We start from the raw sequence: 25,087 nt of genomic DNA, 5'->3' as shown, positions 1-25,087 counted from the left end.
TCGCTGTTGTATTTATTCTTTCTGGCTGTACTGTTTAGCCTGTGAGCCTCACGTAAGGAAGAATTTCATTGTGTTCTGTTGTAGAAGACAATAAAATAATCTGATATGATAGCTGGTTCATTTTATCATCTTCCTTACTTAACAGATTCCATCACCTTCTGCTTCCTGTTTCCAATTATTATCTTCCAGCCTCCATCTCTTCTCCACCCTCCCTTCCCCCACCTCCTCCCACCGTCACCCCCACCCCAACTTCTTTTCTTACCCTCTCCGCCTCTTACAATTCACCAGCCGTTATCTCCTGTCTCCACCCCCGCCCTCCCCCACCTGACCATCATTTCCACCTTCACCTGCTTCCACCTATTTCCTGCCGGCCAATGCCTCACTCCGCCCTCTCACATCTTTATACTGGCTATCTCCTCTCTACGCTCTTGGTCCCCATGCAGAGTGGTGACCGCAGACATTAACTATCCCTTTGCTTCCACAGATGTTGCCTGACGTGCCGAGTTCGTCTAGCTGTTTGTTTTTGCTCCAGATTCCAGCATCTGTGGACTCTTGTTTCCTTACAATTAAATCCCATTTCCTTTATTCTCGGAGGAGGGAGGAGAAGATGGCGATGTGACGCAGCATGCGCGGCCGTTCCGAATGATATCGTATTTGTTAACTAGGGGGCCGTGCACAATCCTAATTTGATGGAGACAGCCATGAGAAGCACGGAGGAACACCTGGAGAAACTTCTGAAATGCCCGCTTCGCTGCCGCTGCTACTGTGCGATCGAGAATCTCCAGAGAGGAAGGCCCCAAATCCTCAGCTTTGCCTATTGTCTGTTGCTGGGGCTGGGGTCGAAGCGCTCGGCAGAGATGGTGCTCAGTGCTCGGTGCTTGGTGTCGGAGAGCCGGTCGGAGGCTCGGAGTTCTTGGACGGACTCAGAGTCGGACTGTGGTCGGATGCTTCCAGGATGCTGCATCAGCAAGCTTGCGGCACTGGAGGTTCACCGTCTGCGTGAGATGATGGGACTTTCGGGAGACTTTGAGACTTTTTATCATGCCCATGATCTGTTCTTTATCAAATTGCTTTGCACTATTGTAACCATACGTTATAATTATGTGGTTTTTGTCAGTTTTTCAGTCGGTCTGTCATGTGTTCTGTGATATCATTCTGCAGAAATATTGTATCATTTCTTAATGCATGCATTACTAAATGACAATAAAAGAGGACTGCATAATATAATCTAATCTAATCCTCACTGTCTCACCAGCTTCCTCCACTTTCTGTCTCACTGGAATATACCATGGTCAGTTAATCTACCCACCTACAGGTCCTCGGGAAATGGGAACAAACTGAAGCGCCCAGGGGAAACATGCAGGGTCACAGTGAGAGTATGTGAACTCCACACAGACAACACCCAAATTCCGGACTGAACTCCATCAGACAAGAAACAACTGTAAACAAAGCATTAACCTTGAGGTTGCTCTGTTAATTTTCATTAGCAAGTCACTCTTAGCAGCTTTGACCGAGAATTCATTAATCTTGGAAGCCTTGTATAGAAATGTGGCACCTAGGATGTTATTTGAATTATTTTCTTTGTTCAATGCCTACCTTTCTCTCTTGTGTATTTTATATTTGATTTCTCAGGAGTGGTACAAAGACAAACACTGGATCAGCTGTTGACCTGTTTCTACTGCCAAATGGCATTGAAAGCACGAGCCTTTGCCATTAATCACATATCTTTGCAGATACTAACATAGATTAGAAATAACTCACATTAGTATCCGTAAACTTCTAAGAGGACCACAACCTTGTCGTAGGGTTTGGAGTCTTATGTGCCTCAATGACCTGGAGAGCTATATTGGCTGTATTTGACTACAGACCGGTGGCATTGACCTTCCACATCATGAAGACCCTGGAAAGACTTGTTCTGAAGCTGCTCCGGCCTATGATTAGGCCACACTTAGATCCCCTCCACTTCGCCTACCAGCCCCGACTAGGAGTTGTCAAGCCAGCGAGCACTGTGAGGGTCAAGTTTTTTGACTTCTCCAGTGCGTTCAACACCATCCGCCCTGCTCTGCTGGGGGAGAAGCTGACAGCGATGCAGGTGGATGCTTTCCTGGTGTCATGGATTATTGATTACCTGACTGGCAGACCACAGTACGTGTGTTTGCAACACTGTGTGTCAGACAGAGTGATCAGCAGCACTGGGGCTCCACAGGGGACTGTCTTGTCTCCCTTCCTCTTCACCACTTACACCTCGGACTTCAACTACTGCACAGAGTCTTGCCATCTTCACAAGTTTTCTGATGACTCTGCCACAGTTGGATGCATTAGCAAGGGAGATGAGGCTGAGTACAGGACTACGGTAGGAAACTTTGTCACATGGTGTGAGCAGAATTATCTGCAGCTTAATGTGAAAAAGACTAAGGAGCTGGTGGTGGACCTGAGGAGGGCTAAGGCACCGATGACCCCTGTTTCCATCCAGGGGGTCAGTGTGGACATGGTGGAGGATTACAAATATCTGGGTATATGAATTGACAATAAACTGGACTGGTCAAAGAACACTGAGGCTGTCTACAAGAAGGGTCAGAGCCGTCTCTATTTCCTGAGGAGACTGAAGTCCTTTAACATCTGTCGGACGATGCTGAGGATGTTCTACCAGTCTGTGGTGGCCAGTGCTATCATGTTTGCTGTTGTGCGCTGGGGCAGCAGGCTGAGGATAGCAGACACCAACAGAATCAACAAACTCATCTGTAAGGCCAGTGATGTTGTGGGGATGGAACTGGACTCTCTGACAGTGGTGTCTGAAAAGAGGATGCTGTCCAAGTTGCATGCCATCTTGGACAATGTCTCCCATCCACGACATAATGTACTGGTTGGGAACAGGAGTACATTCAGCCAGAGACTCATTCCACCGAGATGCAACACAGAGTGTCATAGGAGGTCATTCCTGCCTGTGGCCATCAAACTTTACAACTTCTCCCTTGGAGGGTCAAACACCCTGAGCCAATAGGATGATCCTGGACTTATTTCCTGGCATAATTTACATATTATTATTTAATTATTTATGGTTTTATATTGTTATATTTATACTCTATTCTTGGTTGGTGAACTGTAACGAAACCCAATTTCCTTCGGGATCAAAAAAGTATGACCATGACTATGACTATTTTTTCCCTGTAACTGCCTGCATGAAAATGAAAAGGTAAGATGTGGTAACATATACAAACTTTGATGATAACTTTACTTGGAACTTTGCTTTGTTTTCTTATGTTCTTCTGTGAATATTGACAAATGAAGGAAGTGTGTTGAAATAACACAAACAATGAAAAGCAAGTGTACACCTCACCCACTTCTAGCTCACAGTGAGAGGGCCCGAAACAGCTGAACAACTGGGAATGGCCATAGTGATGGATTCGTCCAAGAGGACCACAACCTTGTTGTGTTTTGGAGGCTTGCTTGCCTCAACGACCCAGAGGACTGTATTGACTGGAGTCAGGGCCTTGTGCTTTGGCTCTTGGTAGGGTCAACCATGCCAAACAGGTCAAAGGGTAAAGGGCAGACTAAGAGTGATCCACCGGTCCTCCAGGTTCGGAGGTTCAGCTCAGGGATAACAATCGTAACTGAGCGAGAAAACAGTTGTTACGGAGATTATTATTTCTCCCTTTTTTCCTCTCTCTCTCTGTCACTCTCACAATCACTCCTTGCCTGCTCTCCATCTTCCTCTGGTGCTCCCTAGGCCTCCCGTCCCATGATCCTCTCCCTTCTCCAGCTCTGTATCCCTTTTGCCAATCACCTGCCCAGCTCTTGGCTTCATCCTTCCCCCTCCTGTCTCCTCCTATCATTTCGGATCTCCCCCTCCCCCTCTCAAATCTCTTACGGTTAGTCCTGATGAAGGGTCTCGGCCCGAAACGTCGACTGTACTTCTTCCTATAGATGCTGCCTGGCCTACTGCATTCCACCAGCATTTTGAGTGTGATGGTTATACAATTTCTGTTTTAACAAATACTCACCACTAAGGGAGAAGTCCACACTGGAGGCACCAAAGATGATGCTGTCCTTTGAGTATATAGCAACTTCTCTGTCAGCACGGAGATCATACAAGCGACACTGCAAAAAAGCAATAATCTTACTTAAATCAGGAATATGAAATTTGCTTTTGAAAACAATAGGAATTCTTGGATCATTTCAGATTGGTCAACATCAAAGGAGTCAAAGGAGTTTCATTTAAGGCAGTCTAATTCTGAACAGATAAGGGGAAGGAGGAGGATCATCAGAGGGAGGTGATGGGCAGGTGAAGAGAAGGGAAGGGATAACAGTGGAGCCAGAATGGAGAATAGAAAAGTGGGGGGGGGGGAGAAGAAAAGATAAGTTAGGGAAATCAGTGTTTATGCTGTAAGGTTTGAGGCTACCTAGACAGAAAATGAAATATTGCTCCTCCAACCTGAGAGTGGCCTCATCATGGCAGTAGAGGAGGCCATGGACTGCCATGTTGGAATGGGAATGGGAAGTAGAACTAAAGGGGTGGTCACTGGGAAATCCCGCCTATTGCGGTGAATGGAGCGAAGGTGCATTAAAAAACACCTAGTTAAAGGCCTCAGTGTTTCAATTTATGGCAATTAAACTACTTTTGAAATGCCCTTGTGTTTTAATCCAGTGGGAAGAGCAGTCAGCTTTGGCAGAGCAAGCTCCTACAAGCAACAGTGTGAAGATGATTAATTATGGGCCAAATGTTAGTAAGACCACTAATACCAACCATTCTTTTTGCATGGGTCTTTCTACATCCATTGGCATGGTATGTAGGGTTTTTATTTAACCATACATTCAAAAAAACAGCACCAGTGACCCCATAGTACCCCCTTGGTATTGCACTGGTGGCGTCAATTGGGACAATATCCTCAACTCCCCAAATAGGAATTAAGTCCATGATCTCCTATCAGGGAGACAACAATATTCCACATTGTTAAGCTTGAGAAACAGCTTTTTCCCTAAGGAACCATAAAGCTCCTTTGGATTCTTATTTTGGACAAACACTGCCTCAAGAAGGTTTATTTAGAAGTACCGATGTGGAAGACTGCCTGAGAACAGCAAGCAAGAACCACCCACTTGTTATCGTGCTGGTTCAAAGACATCAAGAAAAAAACAACATAAGCCTTATATTGTGACTGTTGAGACTTATCAGAAAGAATCAAAGAGACCTATATTACGTTACTGATCAAATCAATTTTGCTGGGACCCTTTACCGGAGATAAATCGTACAATAAACATTAGACATTGGAATAGAACTAGTTCATTCAACCCATCAAGTCTGCTCTGCAATTTGGTCAAAGCTGATTTATTTTCCCTCTTAATCCCATTCTTCTGCCTTCTCCCTGTAACCTCTGACACCATTACGAACCAGAAACCTACCAACCTCTGCTTTAAATATAACCCATGATTAAACACCCACCACAATCTGTGGCAATGAATTTTACAGATAGACCATCCTCTTGCTCAGGAAATTCCTCCTCATCTTTGTTCTAAAGGGATGGCCCTCTATTCTAAGGCTATGCCCTTTGGTCCTAGGCTCCTCCACTTTTGAAAACATCCTCTCCAGGACCACTCTACATTTTCAATATTTGGTAGGTTTGTTCTGGATAATGTACAAATCAAGCAATGTATAGCAAAACTCAAATTGATTGGAAATCCTAAGGTCTCAATAAGTGACTCATTGAATTATATTTACAGCATTCCCTTTAAACTGGGATCCCATTCCCATGCTTCTTTTAAAATTATTGCTGCTTTATTTCCACAGTCCTTTTAAATACCATTCCCATACTCCATTGAAACACTTTAGCGCCCTGTTTCCCACATTCCCTGTAAACCCAACAGAGCAGCTTTCCCAAGCTCCTTTCAAACTCACTGTATTTTGTTTTCTTCACTCTGCTTCAACTCACCTGTTCCACTGAAATATTATTGTACTACACTGAAACATTTGGAAAAAAACGAATTAACAACAGGTTGGATACTAACAGGATTTAACAGTGAACAGGGTGCAAAATCTACTGGTCCAGTACCACCACAGTCTGAGTGTGCAGGATTCAGGATCCAAGGATCTTCTAGTTCCTAGATGTGAACATCTCCATTACCCTGTCCTGATTCAGCCCTGTCTGATGTCACAGCCAAGAAAGCCTCTGCCTCCTCAGGAGGCTAATGAAATTTGTCATGTCAACTCTTCAACCCTTAATAAATTTTATTGAAGCACCACAGAAAGCATTTTGTCTGGATGCATAATGGCTCGGTATAGCAACTGCTCTGCATGCGACTGCAAGAAACTGCCGAGTTGCGGATCACGTCATGGGAACCGCCTACCTTCTATGGACTCTGTCTATACTACTCGCTGCCTCACTAAAGCAGCCAGCGTAATCAAAGGCACCACTTCCCCCACTCCAGCCATTCTCTCATCTTGCCTTTCCCATCAGGCAGAAGATACTGTACTGTGCAAATGTCTTCGACACATACTGGAAACAGAGCTAGTGTGCCTAAGACTTTTGCACAGTATTGTATATTATCTCGTCCAGTTACCAAATAGAACTAATACTACTGAGTTAACTACCCTGATTTCTGTTTCCCAACCACTTTCCTATTTTAACCAATATGCAGTACTGTGCAAAAGTCCTAAGCACCCTAGCTATGTACATATATGTGCCGTAGACTGCTGCACAATTCTATACGAAAGCCTAAAGCCACATACCACCAGGCTCAAGGACAAGACTATCCCACCCAAGACTCCTAAATGAACCTCATGTACAATAAGATAGACTCTTGGCCTTACAATCCACCCTCATGGTGATCTTGCACTTTGTTGTTCATCTGCACTGTATTCTTTCAGTCGCTTTTACACTTTATCCTGGATTGTTGTTACTTTACCTTATTCTAGTTCAATGCACTGTGTAATTTGATCCAAATAAAAGGTATGCAAGACAAGCTTCTGACTGCGTCTTGTTACATGTGAGAGTAATAACCCAAAACCAAAAATAAACATTATCAGAGTTTCATTGTGCTAGTTGTGATTAAGTCAGACTTACTGTAGCATCATCTGAACCAGAGGCAAAGGCATCGCCACTTGGGAAATACCTGTTGTGAGAGAAAGCGCTTCAGTATCATGTCTGCAAAAGACCAGTATAACACTTGTCCTGTATAGCGTAGCCATAAAATATTTGCTTTGATGGTATAACAAAAAAAAATGGGATTGAATAATTATTTCTTCTATGACACTGAGCAATACAGCAAAGATTCAGGCCATTCGGCCCAAATGGTCCATGCAATCACATTGTCCACCCTATGAGTCCCAATTTCTTGTACCTGCCTCAACCACTTCCTCTGGCAGCTCGTTCCACATACTCACCTCCCTCTGCAGGAAAAATTGGCCCCATGATGCCTTTTATATCTTTCCCTAAACCTTTGACCCTCCTCCCAAGTTTCAGACTCATCTACCTTTGAGAAAAGACTGTTTTATATCCACCTTATCCATGCCACTCAAAATTTTCAAAACACCCCTTATTCTCCTATGTTCCAAGGAATAAAGACTTAACCTGGCCAACCTCTCCCTATAAATCAGGCTGTCTAGAGATTGTTACTAAACATTATTACTCCTACGGATCTCTGTTGCATTATACTCCCTAGTGGCCAACCATACATGGAATAAGCCCTATGCTGGTATGACTTTCAAATGCATCACCTCACATTTATTTGTATTAAAATCCATCTGCCACTCTTTTACCCACTTCTCTAACTAATCAAGATCAGTTATCCCAACACTATTGATAACCTTCTTCAGTATCAACAATACCTGCTAATTTTATGACATCTGCAAACTTAGTGAATCTGCAATCTGTAGTGAAGTCACTTGAAGTTTTCTTTGACTGGAATATATGATTGATGCAGTTTCTTATAACTTGTGATGAACTTTACTTATAAACAGTTGTATGAGTTCAAGCCTGAAAGATGGGTTTTGTAGATAAATAATAGTCTACTAACCTAACGCTATTGATGTCAGACTCGTGCGTCTCAAAGGACTGGATACACTGGCCAGAACGCATATCCCAAACCATTGCTTTCTTATCGCAACCCTGCAAGTGAATGGGAACAAAAATCAAATAAGAAACTGAATTGCATAAAAGTGAACTTAATTTACTTTTAACTACATCCAAAATGTGCCAAAATAACAAGAATCCAAATAGCCACTAAGTCACTAATACAAGTTTTCTTAGGATCAGCTCAGCTTTTCAAAGCAACACAAGGTTAAGTTCTGTTTATTAAGCCACCACATTCTTGGACTATTATATTTCTTTGCTCAAAAGAGACTAAGCTAAAAGAGACAATAATGCCTGATTTTATAATGGGTGAGATCTGCACATTGTATACTGTTGATGTAACATTCGACCATCTTCCCATTGAAATGGAACTAGTATACTGTAAACATAACATTGTATACTGTTAATATAATTTGTATTCTCTTAATGTAACTTTGTATACTGTTAACATAACGTTGTATACTCTTAACGTAACATTGTATATTGTTAATGTAACATTGTATACTGTTAACATAATTTGTATTCTCTTAATGTAACTTTGTATACTGTTAATGTACCATTGTATACTCTTAATGTAACATTGTATACTGTTAATATAACATTGTACACTATTAATGTAATATTGTATACTATTACCATAATATTGTATACTGTAAATGTAATATTGTATATAATAAATGTAACATTGTACACTGTTAACATGACATTGCATACTGGACTTTCTTGCCATTGAATATGAACTATTTGTTGTCTTTACCTTGCTGGCAAAATTCCTCCTGATTTACTCAGCACATCTCAAGTTCCCACTTGAGGTTTGACTAACACAACCACTGGGCTGAGAACAGATACCTTAAACTGAGAGCCAGCACATTCAGAAGACAGCTGATGAAAGCACCAGACAGTAGCAGATTACTTAGGACTTCTAAATTACCATGTGCACTTCTGAATCACAGCTGCGTAAGTATTTTTCTTATTGTCATTAAACATTTCTCACTCTTCCTGTCAACAGACACAGTGACCTAAATGTTACAGCACCCAATCAACATGCTAGTTTTGCACTGTTAGAGTGTCAATCGTTACCGCAGTAATAATAAACATTAAGCCCCATTTGATTGAAACATAGAAACATAGAAAATCTACAGTACAATACAGGCTCTTTGGCCCACAAAGTTGTGCTGAACATGTCCCTACCTTAGAAATTACTAGGGTTATCCATAGCCCTCTATTTTTCTAAGCTCCATGTACCTATCCAAAAGTCTCTTAAAAGACCCTATCGTATCTGCCCCCACCACCATTGCCAGCAGCCCATTCCACGCACTCACCACTCTCTGCGTAAAAAACATACCTCTTACATCTCCTCTGTACCTACTCCCAAGCTCCTTAAACCTGTGCCCTCTTGTGGCAGCCATTTCAGCCCTGGGAAAAAGCTTCTGACTATCCACACCATCAATGCCTCTCATCATCTTATACACCTCTATCAGGTCGTCTCACATCCTCCGTCGCTCCGAGGAGAAAAGGCCAAGTTCACTCAACCTATTCTCATAAGGCATGATCCCCAATCCAGGCAACATCCTTGTAAGTCTCCTCTGCACCCTTTCTTTAGTTTCCACATCCTTCCTGTAGTGAGGCGACCAGAATTGTGCACAGTACTGCAAGAGGGGTCTGACCAGGGTCCTATATAGCTGCATCATTACCTCTTGGCTCCTAAATTCAATTCTACGATTGATGAAGGCCAATACACCATATGCCTTCTTGACCACAGAGTCAACCTGCGCAGCTGCTTTGATCTGGTCTGGTCTGGTTGAGATGTGACTCCAGAATTACAGGAATATGGCTGACTCTTAACTGCCCTCTTAAACATCACAGCAAGCACACAGTTATATCAAATCATTGTGTTCAAACAGGACTGCCACTGTCCAAGATGGATGCCCACCACCACCTTCTCCAGAAGGAATTTTGCCAACAAAATAAAGGTCCCCCGATACAATGAGATGATTCTACTGCAAACTTTAATTTTATCTCAGGCCCAAGTGGAAAACCATCATCATTTCATTCAACTTCTAGGCTTGTTTGTCCTGGGTTTTCAAACTTGTGGACAAACCTCCAGAAGTGGACGTAGTAAAAATCAGTGGTGGGGCACGGCACAATTATCAAATCAAACAATTGCTATTCAATGTTTAATGAAAGTGCAGAACAGGAAGTGGTGTGACACAGAAAACGGACCTTCCTGTGGTTAGGACCTGAAGCTCCACCGTACATAGTGACGATGAAAGATGAGGTGAGCCTTTCTTTATTTGTCCAAAGGGAAACCAAAAGTTTTTTTTTAAATTTAGAAATGCAGCATGGTAACAAGTTCTTCCAGTCCAAAGAGAGTGCCCTGCCCAATTATGCCCACGTGGCTAATTAGCCTACTAATTTGTACATCTTTTGGAATGTGGGAGGAAAGCCGCATATCCGGAGGAAACCGAAACTCCTTACAGAGAATGGCAAAATTGAACCTGGGTCGCTGGTATCGTAATAGCATGACACTGACCACTGTGCTATGCTGCTGCTGGTAATCATTAATAATCATTACTAGTTACAGTCGTAGAAGCAATTCAAAACACAACAAGCGCTAAAACGACAGTTTCGAAGTACATTTATTATCAAAGAATTTATAAATTATGACAATGAAGTTGAATCTAATTTAATGAATTATACAACCATGTGATTTGTTTGCATCAGGCAGCCACAAAGCGAGAAACATGAAAGAAACCAATTAACAAAAAATAAAGACCAACGCACAATGTGCAGAGAAGGCCCAATGCCTCGGTATCAGTTCATTATATTAGCAGGCATGGAGCACAGCAGCTGGGGCGGTCTTCACAGCCTCAGCGCCACGGAGAGAGGAGTGAACATCACAAGAGAGCGAGCGAGATCAGCTCTTACCTCTGATCCCGACACCCTGTCTTTGGGCCGACAATTAAATTCTCCAAGTTGTGTACCATACCTCGCACTAGGACCCGGACACCATCCAGAAAAAGCCTCCAAGACTAGACCACGCTGCGACTAGCTCTGGGCCTAGATTTTGCTGACCAACCCAAAGCCGCTCTCGATTTCATCAAATTGGCTCGGTGCCCAGAGCGATTCAACCTCACTCCTGGGCCAGTTGTAGAGGCATCAAAACTCCTCTGCCTCGACTTCTCCTCTCTGAATGGCTCACCCCATCTGCGTTGACCCTGCAACGTACCAGCACGGTTTATCCCTTGAATTTGCTTCACCTTCGCTCGCCTCTGCATTGTTTGCGGTGATAATTTACCACAATTTACTTCAGAAAAGGTGTTATTAGTAATGTTTTTAGTCAAACTTCTTGCCTTTTGAACTACCAGTGAGCTGTTGCACGCTGGTCTTAAATTCAAAGTTTTTTCAAGCCCTGTTCCTCCTTCTCACCCATTCGTCATGCACCTAGAGGACTCCAACCCCAGGAAAGGCCCTCTCCAGCCTCCAGCCTCTAGCGGACTCACAGTTTTGCAATCGTTTTGCCTTCCATTTCCCCACTGGATTCACAGACACAGGATTATGGCCATCAGGTCTCGACTTCCAGTCTTCAATCCTCAGTTTCAATGCCAGAACTTGCCCATGAGAGCAAATGAGGAGCCTGAATTCCAGGCCTCGGCCTCACACTCATTGAAGATGGGAGCCTGAACACTAGGCCTCAAACTCCAGTCTCACCAATCCATCTGCACTGGTCTCCAATCCCAGAATCTGCCAACAAGGTGCTACCCTCGGGGCCACCAGCCCAAATCTTCATTATCTGCCAGCCCGACATCTGAACACAGATGTCCTTTGTCACACATCACACCCTGACAAAAGATGCCAAGGCACTACATCTTTAGAGTTTAGCTGTGTTGTCATAGCACTTAGACACTCAGGTTAACGCAAGTGCCCTCTCTGCAACTGCCCCCATCATCTCTGTTAACCCTTCCTGAGCCTCCAATCATTTTCTTCTATCAAGTGGTTGTTTATCTTTAGATGTCCTGATTGAAGTCACTACTTGCAGTAATGTAATTCGTATTCCAACAATGCTGTAGGTACGATAAATCCTCCTAGTCTTCATATTACCCTTATGGCATTAATCCTAACCTTCTATCATTTGAGTAATCAATTTTCAGCTGTTTCATGCTGGACGGGAAGAAAGTGCTCCTCCTCTTCAACATACTAATTTCATCCTTGCCACAGAAGATTAATGAGTTCCAATGATCAAACCCTCAAATGGTGCTGCACCATTGCACTAACATTACCTGAAATTGATTGGTACTTTCCCAACAACACGAAAACTGAGAAGTAGGAAAGTACCTGAATCAGCCATTGGGAGTGAGCAAGTCTCATTGTTTTTGCAACAACACAAAGTGTTTTTGACTGGAATTTTAAGAGCTAGCTTCATAAGAGATGGAAAGATTTTCCCACCTCTCAACCTGCCTTACAATGATTCCACTGAGCTGAATTGATGGGGGTTGTTATTCTGGTGACCGGTGAATGCTTTCATTTCATTAAAAAGGGGAATGTTTAGATTTCAGTTCATCGCTGAATTTGCGGCACACCGCTAACTGTCCTCAAGAAGGCAGTAGTCAGCCACCTTCTTGAACAACACCTTCTTGTGAAGGTCCTCCACCCTGAGCTGTTGGAGAGTGAGGTCTAGGAATTCTAAACTAAGCAGAACGACGAACATATTTTCAAATCAAGATGGTATGAGACACGGGGGTGGGGAGGCAATTTATATGAGGTTATGTTCATCTTCCTGTCATTACTGGTGGCAAAGGGGGCAGTTGCTGGAGTGGCCAAGTAAGTGATTGCCAGGCATTTTGTAGATGGCCCAAACTACAACCACTGTGTGCTGATAACATAAGGGATGAACACTTAGAGCGAGGGATATCTACCAATCTAATTAATGAGATTAATCAACATGATTTAGTTGTGCTTCTTGAGTATCGACTAAATCAAAGAGCTTACGTCATTAAAGCATCTCTAATTAGGGAAATTCTCAGTGGCACAAAGGGAAAAATGATTGAATTAGACATATCATTGTGTGAGTTCACCTTCCAGCAACACTTACCATGCAGGCCACCTTGTTACATTACAGCAAATGAGTTCTGTCTAGCAGATACAAGTCCGTGAATGAAATCAATTATCTTCTTCAATTAAAACTTGGTGATTTTAGATGGTTATCACACCAGATGGTAGTGTTCTCTTATTTCTTGGTACTTGGAATGAAAATAAATGTGAAATAGCTCAATCTAAACATTGATCTTCCTTTCACCTACAGCTGAGGAAAAGACAAAATCCTTCCCCAAGCCCTCCACTCCACTTCTGCTCCATTGAATGCAGTTTTGTAGCTCAAAGAGGTTAAAAAAAAGCTTTCTTGTCTGCAATTTGTTAATGTTCTGCTGCTGATACATACTTGTGAAGGATAGAGAATTGGATCTGTAATTTTTGTAGGCAAGTACACCTTCCTTGGATCGTGAATGATATAATTTAAATTCAGACATGATTGGAAGAGATTCACAGGGAATTTATTCATATCTACACATTATCAGAGTGAGTTCAGTTTTGGTCTAATATCAGGGATATGCCCATGAAGGATAACCACTTAAAGAATAGCTTTTGTTGTCACATGTACAGTACTATGCAACAGTCTTGTGTTTAGTTAGAGTGCCCAAGATCTTCGCACAATATTGTATTTGTCAATGTGGAGCAAAGAGCGAAGATCTGGCGAGAGCAAAGGATGTTGGGAATGGCGAGTGTGGAGCTCCACGGGAAGTTTGTGGAACAGCCCCCTGGCAGAGGAGTGCCAGGCATAGGTGGTGGCACAAGTGCAGACCCAGTCCTGAGACACCAGGCAAGATCATTTGATTTCAAACAATAGGCTTATTGATCAGAATGTCTCTCTGGTGCTTCCCACTCCCTCCCCTCTCCCTTCCCCTTTTCCCAACTACAAATCCCCCTCTCCCACTCTCAGTTCACAATAGAGACCCATATCAGAATCAGGTTTATCATCACTCACACGTCATGATTTATTTTGTGGCAGCAGTACAGAGCAATACATAAAGTTACTACAGTATGGTGCAAAAGTCTTTGGAGCTCCAGCTATGGACTCTTTTTGTGTCTAAGACAATTGCACGGTGAATTAAATTGTTTTGTTTCAATAACCAACACAGTCTGAGGATTGTGTTGGGGGCAGCCTGCAAGTTTCACCACACTCCAGCTCCAACATCGCATGCCTGGGGGTGGGGGGTGGAGCACCCGGAGGAAATCCACGCGGTCACAACAAGAACGTACAAGCTCCTTACAGACTACGGCGGGAATTGAACCTGGTGCTGTAAGGCATAGCGCTAACCGCAATGCTACTGTGCCACTATCGTAATTATGCACGCACTTTCCTGGATCAAAACTAAACAAAAAATCCGGTAGAAAGCAAACACTTTGAAAAATAAAGAAGTACAATTACTCACTATGATGCAGAATCACACACAATCAATCACAACATGATCACACTGTGTTCTACCCACACACATCCACAAAGAGTGTAAACTGTGTCCCTCGTTCTTGTCACTCACCCCGGACACAAATGTATGACCTGTCTCAGAGGGTGCCAGGTCAAGGCAAAGGACATCAGCACCATGCCCATGGAAGCTCTGGAGCAGCTGCCCACTCTCCACGTCCCAGAGCGCACAGGTTCCATCACCACTTGATGTCAGGATCTGAGGAGATGAAGCAGGAGAAGTTTAAGAAGGTGGTTATCAAGTGAGCAGAGGTGAAGAACAGAGCTTTCGCATGTTAACGTACCTAATCAAAATACAATTTAGACTGGTGTAGAACAAATCCTCACCTACACTTACCAATAATTCCCCCTCAAAGTCAGATTTATTTATTTAGAGATAGAGCATGGAACAGGCCCTCGGGCCTAATGAACAGCACTGCCCAGCAACCCACCCATTTGACCCTAGCTTAATCATAGTACAATTTACAATGACCAATTAACTTACTAACCTGTATGTCTCTGGACTGTGAGAGGATACTGGAGCAGGAAACCCAGCTGGTCACAGGGAGAATACACGCTCCTTAAAGACACCACCGGAATTGAATTCCGAGCTCCAAAGACTGTAATAACATCGGACTAACCACTACGCTACTGTGGCGCCCCGTATAGACTGATACAGCACAGAACAGGCCACCTGGTCCACCAAGTCTGTGCCGATCATCAACCACTCACTTACCTTAATCCTAGATTAATTTTATTTTTCATTCTCCCTACATTCTCTTCAGCTCCTTCCCCCATATACTTTACCATTCACCTACAGACGAGAGGAAATTTACAGTGACCAAATAACTTGCCGAGCCTCACGTGTTTGGATGTGGGTGAAACCTGGCTAGTCACAGAGAGAACATGTAAATGGCGCCTGGGTTCATATTAAACCTGCAAGGTAGCAGCTTCAGTAACTGTGTGGCATTGCCCAAAAATGACAGAAGTTTTCCATTTCCCACAGGCTGAATAAAACCACCAATCGGTAGTAGCTTTTGAAGATGTATATGTGCATTTATATAGCACCCCCCACAACCTAAAATTGTTCCTTTACCACTACTGTTTATGTACAATCACTGTAGTGAGGCAGGAACCACAGCAGCCAATCTATGGTCAGCAAACTTCTGGTTCTGCAGCAGAGTTGGACTTGAATCTAAAGCTTGCAGACCAGAAGCAACAGTGTTACACACTGAGCAACTGAGGACTCCTAAACAAGATACTGACACCAGACCCACTAAAGATCAGGACATGATCACTCAGACCCATTTCCTCAAGGTCCTCACAGATGTCCCTCAGCTGGAGCCTGATGAATGTGCTACGTCACATCACATTGGAACACCAAATTCCCCAAATCAACTCGATTTTTTTTTACACAAAGCAGGACTGAAGTAAATCAAGGACTAAATATATCTCAATGACATGCCCTTGACACTGAATGCCCGAGTTGTGCATTTCTGGCTACAAGTTTGGAAAAATTTGCCGAGTGCTCACTGCCCTTTAAGCCAACTTCCAGGAGGGCAAATAAGCTAATGTTGTGGTCTCTCTCTAACATTAAAAGAACATCACTGAAAAATTTGCAGGAAAGTGCAGAGGACTCAGATGAGCCAGATAAGTCTGGCAGAAAAGCTTGTGCAAATTTGATGGGCTGAGTGGCCTACTATTATCCTCATATGTGGCTAGGTTTTTCTTTAATACAGTAGTCTGTTCCAAAATATATGTCCTCTGGAACCTTCACAATCAGTCATAGATCGATACTGCAATAATGTGGCCAATAGTGGGGTGCTATTACAGCTCAGGACATTGGAGTTTGTGGTTCAATCCCAGCATCCTCTGTCCTCCCCACGGAATCTTCAGGTTCCCTCCGGGTGCTCTGGTTTCCTCCAAGACATACCAGTCAGTAGGTTAATTGGTCACTGTACACTGCCCCGTGACTAGGTTAGGGTTAAATCGGAGGTTGTCAGGGGTTGCTGGGCAGTGAGGTTTGAAAGGCTGGAAGGGCCTTTTCTGCACACTATCTGTAAATAAAATGAAATGAACAATTTCCCTGTTCCCTTCTCCTGAAGTTTACTGCTAGCAGAGTCCCACATGCCCTGAGTGCTGACGGCTATTTACCCTGTATTATGTCAGCAAGTTCGTTTCTGATTAGTCAGGAGAATGGAGACCCATGGGTGAAGGAAAGAGATCACTTATATAAATGACTACTTCTCAGATGAGAAGATGGTTGGCCAAGGGCTCTTCTGGGGGTGAATGCTTTTCCTTTCACATATTAATGACGTTCAGGATCAAAGTTAAAAATTAGCAGGTAACTTAAACGACTGAGGGTAAGACTAACAGTGACAAAGTCAGTGATTCACGTTGACAGAGATAAAATGGCGAGTTGGTTGCAGATGAAATTTAATACGAAGTAGTGTGGAATGTGAAAGGCAAAGCCCAAATGGTGGGGGGCACGGGAGCATGGCAGCTAACGTCATGCTTTACAGTGCCAACAATTGGGGTTCAAGGAGTTGGCACGTTCTCCCCATGACTGTGTAGGTTTCCCCCAGGTGTTCCGGTTTCCTCCCACTTTCCAAAGACGTACGGATTAGTAAGGGTTAGTGAGCTGTGAACAGGGTATTTTTTCTGCCGGAAGCATTCCCAGCACAGCTCCGGACTGTAACACACACACACACAAAATGCTGGAGGAAATCAGCAGGCCAGGCAGCAGCTACGGAAGGAGAGTTAACAGTTGCTGTTTCAGGCACTTTTTCAGGACTGGAAAGGAAGGGTCATCCCCCGAAGAAGAGTCAAGCCAAAACAGCGACTGCTTACTCTTTTACATTAATGCTGCCTGGCCAGCTGAGATCCTCCAGCATTCTGCAAGTGCTACCTTGGATTTCCAGCACCTACAGATCTTCCGGTGTTTGTCATCCTCAGATGAGTCGATCATTGGCACATATGACACATTTCACTGCCTGTTTCCATGTTTTGATGTGCATATGACAAATTAAGCTAATCTTTATCTTTGATTCACTTTATTGGAAAGAATGAGGATAAAGAACATTAAAGAACTGCAGATACTGGAAATCTGAAATATAAAAAAAAAGAAAATGTTGGAAAGATCCAGCCAGTCAGGCAGCAGCTTTGGAAAAAGGAACAGTTAGCATTTCAGGTCTGTGATCCTTCATCAAACAGGGCAATGAGTACAGTTCTGAAGGGTGCATGGGAACAGAGGGACCCAAGTGCATTTCTGCTCAAATCTTTGAACGAGGTAGAATACATTGAGAACGCAGATAGTAAAGCATAACAGCTTCAGAAAGAGACAGAGGACAAAAGTATTGCACTGCACTGGATCACCACTAGAACACTCTCACCGGTTCTGGCTGTCACAGTTTAGGAAGGATGTGAAGACTCTAAGGAAGATGCAGAGTAGATTTTCTATAATGGTTTCAGAGATGAGATACTTCAGCTACAATTTTAGGCTGGGAAGCTGGGGTGTTGCCTTTGAAGCAAAGAAGATTAGACAGAGGTGAACAAGTTCATAATAGCTTTGCAGTTTCCCCTCAGGCTACCTTGAGCTAGTCTGGTGCATACAGGCCGAGAAGATCCTGAACCTTTGCCAGAGTTAGCGGGCTTTCTGGTGGAGGTGCCCCGAGTTTCTGCAGGCAGTAGAAATCCAGAGTAACACACACGCCATGCTGGAGGAACTCAGCAGGTCAGGCAGCGTCTGTGGAAAGGTGTAAAGAGCTGATGTTTCGGGCCGAGACCCTTTATCAGGTCATACAGTTTTGATAGGTTTGACCAGTTTCCACTTGTAGTTGGCTCTATGGAACACAGGCTCCAAATGACAGGCAAAAGCAACACAAGGGATTTAAGGAATCTTTTACACAGAGTGGTGATGATCCGGAAGCTACATGCAATAAAATTTAAACTCAGTCAGGGCTTTCAAAACAGAAATGCTCAGGTCCTTATGAAAGCAGCCTACAGGGCTGTGGGGAAGGCCTAGGGAAAGGGGACTGAAGGTGCAATCCACAGTGAAATAGTACCATCTGACTTGGGAAGAACCTCTATCTGTGTTGTTCTACTCAAATCTATGATTTCATCATGTGATTCAAAGCTTTTATTGCAGTTTTATATCCACACATTTTAACAGGAATAAAAACACATAAATATCAAAAAAACATTCCTGTGAAATATTTATTGTTTCCCTTCCCACACACGGTGCCAGACCTGCAAAGTATTTCCAGTATTTTCTGTTTTTACCTCAGATTTCCAGAATCCACTGGACTTCCCTTTCACACTACTGGTGTCATGCTTGAAGGAGAAAGCCCTTAACTCCAAGTAGAGTCATCGGGACGCCGTCATGAGGGTGTTTTTTTTAGCAGGCTTTCTTATTTTTACGAGGCCAAGGTGCTAGCTCGACGCTCAACCCAGCACGGATGGAAAGTGTGCAAGGGAGCGGCTGGATTTAAACGCGGGAGACTTTTCTCCGAACTCCAGCGCTGATGCCACTACACCACCAGCCGGCTGGGGTCATGATTGGGATAGGAATATTTTCCTTTAACCTATGGGTGCTGAATCCAATAATGGCACCTCCACCAGAAAGCCCTCTGACTTTGGCAAGATTTCAGGATCTTCTGGAAGAATTGAGATCTTAGAGTCATAGACAAGTACAGCACAGAAATAGGCTCTTTGGCCCATCTAGTCCATGCTGAACCATTTAAACTGCTTATTCCCATTGATCTGCACTGGGACCATAGCCCTCCATACCTCTACCATCCATGTACCTATCCAAACTTCTCTTAAACGTTGAAATCGAGCTTACATGCACCACTTGTGCTGACTGCTCGTTCCACACTCTAACAACCTTCTGAGTGAAGAAGTTTCCCATCAGGTTCCCCTTAAACCTTTCACACTTAACCCATGACTTCTTCTTCATGGCCTGCATGCACCAGATGAACTTAAGGTAGCCTCAGGGGGAAATGTGCAAGTTCTCTTCATAAATTTTCCAGCCACTCTAAAAAAATATAAACAATTTTTTTTTCCTTGCACAGTTGCCTGGGAGACCCAATTGAGGAAAATAGGAAAATTTCTCCCACAACACCTCACTGCTCCGCCTTCCCAAAGGACTCATTGAACCCATTCTAGAGGCTGGTCTGAGCCAACCTGGTGGGTTGAATTACTTAAGAGTATGTTCCCTAGTGATTCATACATGATGAAGTGACCCGTTGATTAGAAAGGGCTGGTGAAATCAAAATTGGGCAATACGAGAATAGAAACATTTTGAAGACTGAAACACAACATAAATTGACAAGCTCAGTGCCGGCAAGATCAAAGCGCACATTAGAAAATTAGCTTGACAATAGGAGTCAATGCTGCTGCCACTCAGTTCGCTGTGGAGTTTGCACGTTCTCCCAGAACCACCATTTCCTTCCATATCCCAAAACTGATCTAGTTGGAAGGCCAATTAGTTACTGTAAACTGCTCCTAATGCGAGTGAGTGGTAGGATTATCAGAGTGTTACACAGCACAGAAACAGGCCCTTCAGACAACTGTTTCCATGCCAATCATCATGTGCATGTGTGTACTGATCCCATTTTCTTACATCTGCCTCACAGCCCTGTACGCCTTGATGATTAAAGTACACACCCAAATACTTGTTAGGTGTTGTGAAGCTCCCTGCTTCCACCAGCCATGTGGGCAGTCCACTTTCCGACCACTCTCTGGGTGAACAGGCTCCTCTCTGATCCTCCTACATCCATTGCTTTCTGGTTTTAGAAACCCCTACTGTTAAGGAAAGTTTCCTCGTCCATAACCCTCAGAATTTTTCTTACGTCAGTCAGGTATTCCTAGCAAATTCATCAGGATTCTAGTGCGGGTAAGATATCAATAATGATTTCGTGAAGCCACTGCTTTCCTCCCTTGTTGAAACGGTTGGTTTTGTCTCTCATGCGTTTGGGTCTGCTTGTCCAGAGGTCAGATACTGAAGGTTCGCGAGTCTGGGTCAGAGGCCGGAGCTCAGAAGTCCGACGTCTGTGAGTCTCACATCACACGGGTTGGAAGGACTGGGAACCCGGACGTGGCCCGTCCTGGGGCTGGAGACCTGTCTGTGTGTAACTGGGTGGGAGACTGGATAAGAGGCTTGATTTGCCGTTGGTGTCTTGGTCTGTTTTGTTGTTGTTGCTGCTTGCGTTGTTGTGCTGGACCTTGTGGGCATGCTACCTTGCCGCCAGGACGGGTGGAGTCACTTGTGGGCCGCTCCAGCACATCTTTGGTTGTGCTGGCTGTTAACGCAAATGGTTTGTTTCACTGCATGTATTGATGTATGGGTAATAAATCAATCTGAATCATGGTATGTAGAGTTCTGCAGGATCATTCAATTGAATCTGCGTGCTTTCCCAATTCTACATACTTCTGTCAGGTATTCCTCAATCTTCCCACCAGCTTACCAAGAAAAATAACTAGGAACTGCCAATAATGGGGACTGTGTCATACAACGGGGATTTTTTTGGTCTTGGTCCTTTCAGTTCCTTCTACACTTTATTCTACATTATTACTGTTTTACCTTATTCTAGCTCAATGCATTGTAGAATGATTTGTTCTCTATTGACAGCATGCAAGACAAGCTTTTTAATGTATCTTAGTACATGTGACAATAATAAACCAATTCCAATACCATTAATCTTGCTCTTCTGAAGGTAAAGCTCATGGGTTTGGGAGGTCACCAAAATGACCAATCTTCATAGACATAGAAAACTACAGCACAGTATCTTCACCCCATCTAGACCACGCTGAACTGTTAATCTGCCTGGTCCTATTGAACTGCACCTGGACCATAACCCTTCATACCCTTCCATTCCATGTGCCTACACACAACCTATCCAGTCTCTCATGATAACTAAAATGCTCCATCTAGGCATCAGCTTGGTTTTCAAGTAACATAAGAAGACCAGGCAGTTGCTCCAGTAGCTTGCGGTCTACCCCATGAGGAACTTGACAGACTTGCTGGTCTGGAGCACAGGGCCCTAAATCTTGTTTCACAGCTTGCAAACTACTTTGCTCCTATTCCATCATGAGAAGGTAATAAGGAGATTAATAAAAAGGTCGATGTCTTAGAAATACTGCAAAAAGCAAATGTGGATGTGAAATCACTGCTGTCCAGTCTGTCTCACTGCCAACAAGGAGAAACTAAAGGAGGATTCACAGACTGGATTGGTTTTGTCTGTGGAAGAAGAACTGAAAGATCGCAAAATGGAATTTGAGAGGAAGCTTGCCACTCCGCTCATAGTTGAACATGTGGAAGAGACTCTTACTGGTCCTAATCAACTACAATAAAAATACAGACATGACTGCTTTCAATAAGCTAGTTAACAGTATGAAGGCAAGTGCAACCTTGTCTTTGCAACCAAAACCCCCTGAAGTTCTACTGCCCTCTGAAATGCAGCCTCCATCCCCAGATATTCTAGCTGACCTGCTTGGCAGTCAGAATCATCAAAGGCCAGTCCTTAATCAGCAAGGCCATTTGTGTTCATCACCTGGGCTTTCTGAGGTGCCCCCAAATGACAATGCAGAACCCAAGCCAAGATCTATACATACCTTTACCACCAAGAGATAAAATGACTTTGGCATCACTCCCAGAACATAAAACTCCAAAACATAAAAACTAATTCGAAGGAAAACAAGAGACCTGAGAGATGCAAGTCTTAGTTTGTTGTTTACTTTAACATATCACGTAGTGGCATGTTAACATACTGTATGCCATTTACATACTTTTACAGATAAAACTGCAATGCATTATATAAATAACAAAGAATGCTCAATCAAACAACACATCAACAGTGTGCGAGGGTGTAGTGGAGGCTATTGGGAACACTTCTGGCCAGTTTGTAGCTGCATCCAAAGCTACCAAGAAATTTTTGCCCATGAATGGTCCAGCAAAATCCACATGAACCCACTGTCAGCGCAATACAGGCTATTCCCAGAGATGGAGAGGCACTGCTCTTGGCATCTTCTGGATGTGTTGTCATCCTGAACAGTGCATAGCAAGCTACTCGATCTGCTGATCTATTCCAAGTCACCAGACAAAGCTTTGAGCCATCGCTTTCACTTTAACCATGCCCAGATGACCAGCACGTATCTCCTCCAACACTTCAACTCCCAATCCCCACATAAGGCAACCCCTGTCAAGGGCAAGTTCATCGTGGCACTGGTTAAAATTGGGGAACTGGGATTCCTGCTGCAAATTCCAGCCATTTTGGGTGTCCATGTAGACCTGAGACAGAGTGGGGTCTTTTCTGGTATTCCTTTGGATTCTCTCTGCCCTGTATGCCTTTTGATTTGCATTAGGGAGAATACGTCAGGAGGAATGTTCTCTTTTGTAAATATTTCAGGTATTTCCTTTTCCAAAGGTAAACAAGGCAATCCATCAGCGTTTCCACACTTGAATTTAATCACGTAATTGTATCCTAGCATCACAACCAAGATCTTTTACCGCTCGCTTAAGCAGTCTGAGGTACCCACCTGCTTCAAGGCAAGCTTCAATTATACCGGTGTCTAAGAAGAACAAGGTAACTTGCTTCAATGACTATCTTCCAGTAGCACTTACATCCACTGTGACGAAGTATAAAACGTATCAACTCCCGCCTGAGAAGTGACTTGGATCTCCTCCAATTTGCCTGCCTTCACAACAAGCCAACAACAGGCGCCACTTCACTGGCTCTTCACTCAACCCTGAAACATCTGGACAGTGAAGATGCATACATCAGGATGATCTTTAGCGACTACAGCTCAGCATTCAATACCATCATCTCCTCAAAGCTAATCAATAAACTTCAAGACCTCAATATCCATTGGTGCAATTGGATCTTTGATTTCCTCACTTGCAGACCCCAATTAGTTTAGATTGGCAAAAACATCTCCTCCACAATCTGCATCAGCACAGGTGCACCGCAAGGCTGCACGCTGAGCCACCTGCTCTACTCGCTTTATACTTATGATTGTGAGGCTAAGCACAGCTCTGATGCTATATTTAAGTTTTCTGATGACACCACTGCCATCGGCCAAATGAAAGGTGGTGATCAATCAGCATAAATGAGGGAGACTGAAAATCTGGCTGAGTGGTGCCACAACAATAACCTCTCACTCAATGTCAGCAAGACCAAGGAGTTGATTATTGACTTCAGGAAGAGGAAACCAGAGGTCCATGAGCCAGATCTCATCAGAGCATCGGAGGTGGAGAGGGTCAGCAACATTAAATTCTTCAGTGTTTTCATTTCAGAGGATCCGTCCTGGACCCCAGCATGAAGAACATGCGGCAGCGACTTAGAAGTTTGCAAAGGTTTGGCATAACATCTAAAACCTTGACAAACTTTATAGATGTGTGCTGGAGAGTACATTGACTGACTCCATATAACCTGGTACGGAAACACCAATGCCCTTGGAACAGAAGATTCTACAAGAAGTAGTGGATACAGCCCAATTCATCACGGTTAAAGCCCTTCCCACCATTGAGCATATCAACACAGAGCGCCGTCACAGGAAAGCAGCATCCATTGTCAAGGAATCCCACCACCCAGGCTATAGTCTCTTCACAATGCTGCCGTTCAGGAGCCTCTGGACTCACACCACTAGGTTCAGGAACAATTATTACCCCTAAAACATTGGGCTCTTGAACCAGTGATGATAACTTCACTCGCCCCATCAGTGAAATGTTCCCACAACCAATGGACTCACTTTCAAGGATTCCATCTCATGTTCTCAATATTTATGGCTTCTTTATTTATTTATGATAATTATTATCCTTTTGCGTTTGAACAGTTTGTTGTTTTTTGCACACTGATTACCTGCCCCTCCTGTAAGAAGCAGCCTTTCACTGATTCTGCTGTGTCTTTTAGATTCATTGTGAACACTTGCAAGAAAAGAAATCTCAGGGTTGTATATGGTGACGTATAGGTACTTTGATAACAAATTTACTTTGAACATCCCATGCCCACAATGAACAACACAAAACACAACTAGCAACAAAACAACGAGCAAAATAGGTCCTTTTGCTCCATCCAACCCAGCCACTCACAAACATAGACAGTCCTCCCACTCCAGGACAGGCCTCTGGGTCTCCAGCCTCCCCCGAGAAGACTTTCCCCAGGCAACTACTGAACAACAGCCGAAGAAGCTATCGTCATAGCAGGAGTGTACTCCCTCCACGCCTTACTCCCACCAATTTACTGGATGAATTGGTCCAATTGTCTCCTGCATCCGAAAACTAGTGATAGCTTCCTGCCTCTTATCACAGATCGGGCAAGGAAAGCTGTGATCTCGGCAGGGAGCTCCCGTAGTAACGAGCATTGTAAAGTGAAGCTGGAGGCCTTTCAGCTGCCAAGGCCTGGGCAATGTCCTTCTGATCTCCTTGTGACCTCATAACGATTGTCAAGGGTCGACCCGAGTTTCTTCAGCAAGCGGGGAAGACGTGTGCTGGTATCAGGTAACCAGC

General features: G+C 43.7%; 1 protein-coding gene across 1 annotated transcript in view; it reads right to left on the bottom strand.

Moving 5' to 3' along the window:
• Positions 1-25,087, bottom strand: part of gnb5b (guanine nucleotide binding protein (G protein), beta 5b) — a 79,108-nt gene that overhangs the window by 7,960 nt on the left and 46,061 nt on the right. The window contains exons 8-11 of the mRNA XM_063065975.1: positions 14,657-14,800; positions 8,008-8,099; positions 7,056-7,104; positions 4,002-4,098 (exon numbers count right to left, since the gene is read on the bottom strand). Of these exons, the coding sequence (XP_062922045.1) occupies positions 4,002-4,098; positions 7,056-7,104; positions 8,008-8,099; positions 14,657-14,800 (382 nt within the window). The remainder of the gene's footprint in view (positions 1-4,001; positions 4,099-7,055; positions 7,105-8,007; positions 8,100-14,656; positions 14,801-25,087) is intronic.

Source organism: Mobula hypostoma, chromosome 13, assembly GCF_963921235.1.
Source record: "Mobula hypostoma chromosome 13, sMobHyp1.1, whole genome shotgun sequence".
NCBI lineage: Eukaryota > Metazoa > Chordata > Chondrichthyes > Myliobatiformes > Myliobatidae > Mobula > Mobula hypostoma.
This window is presented reverse-complemented; position numbering and strand designations above follow the sequence as displayed.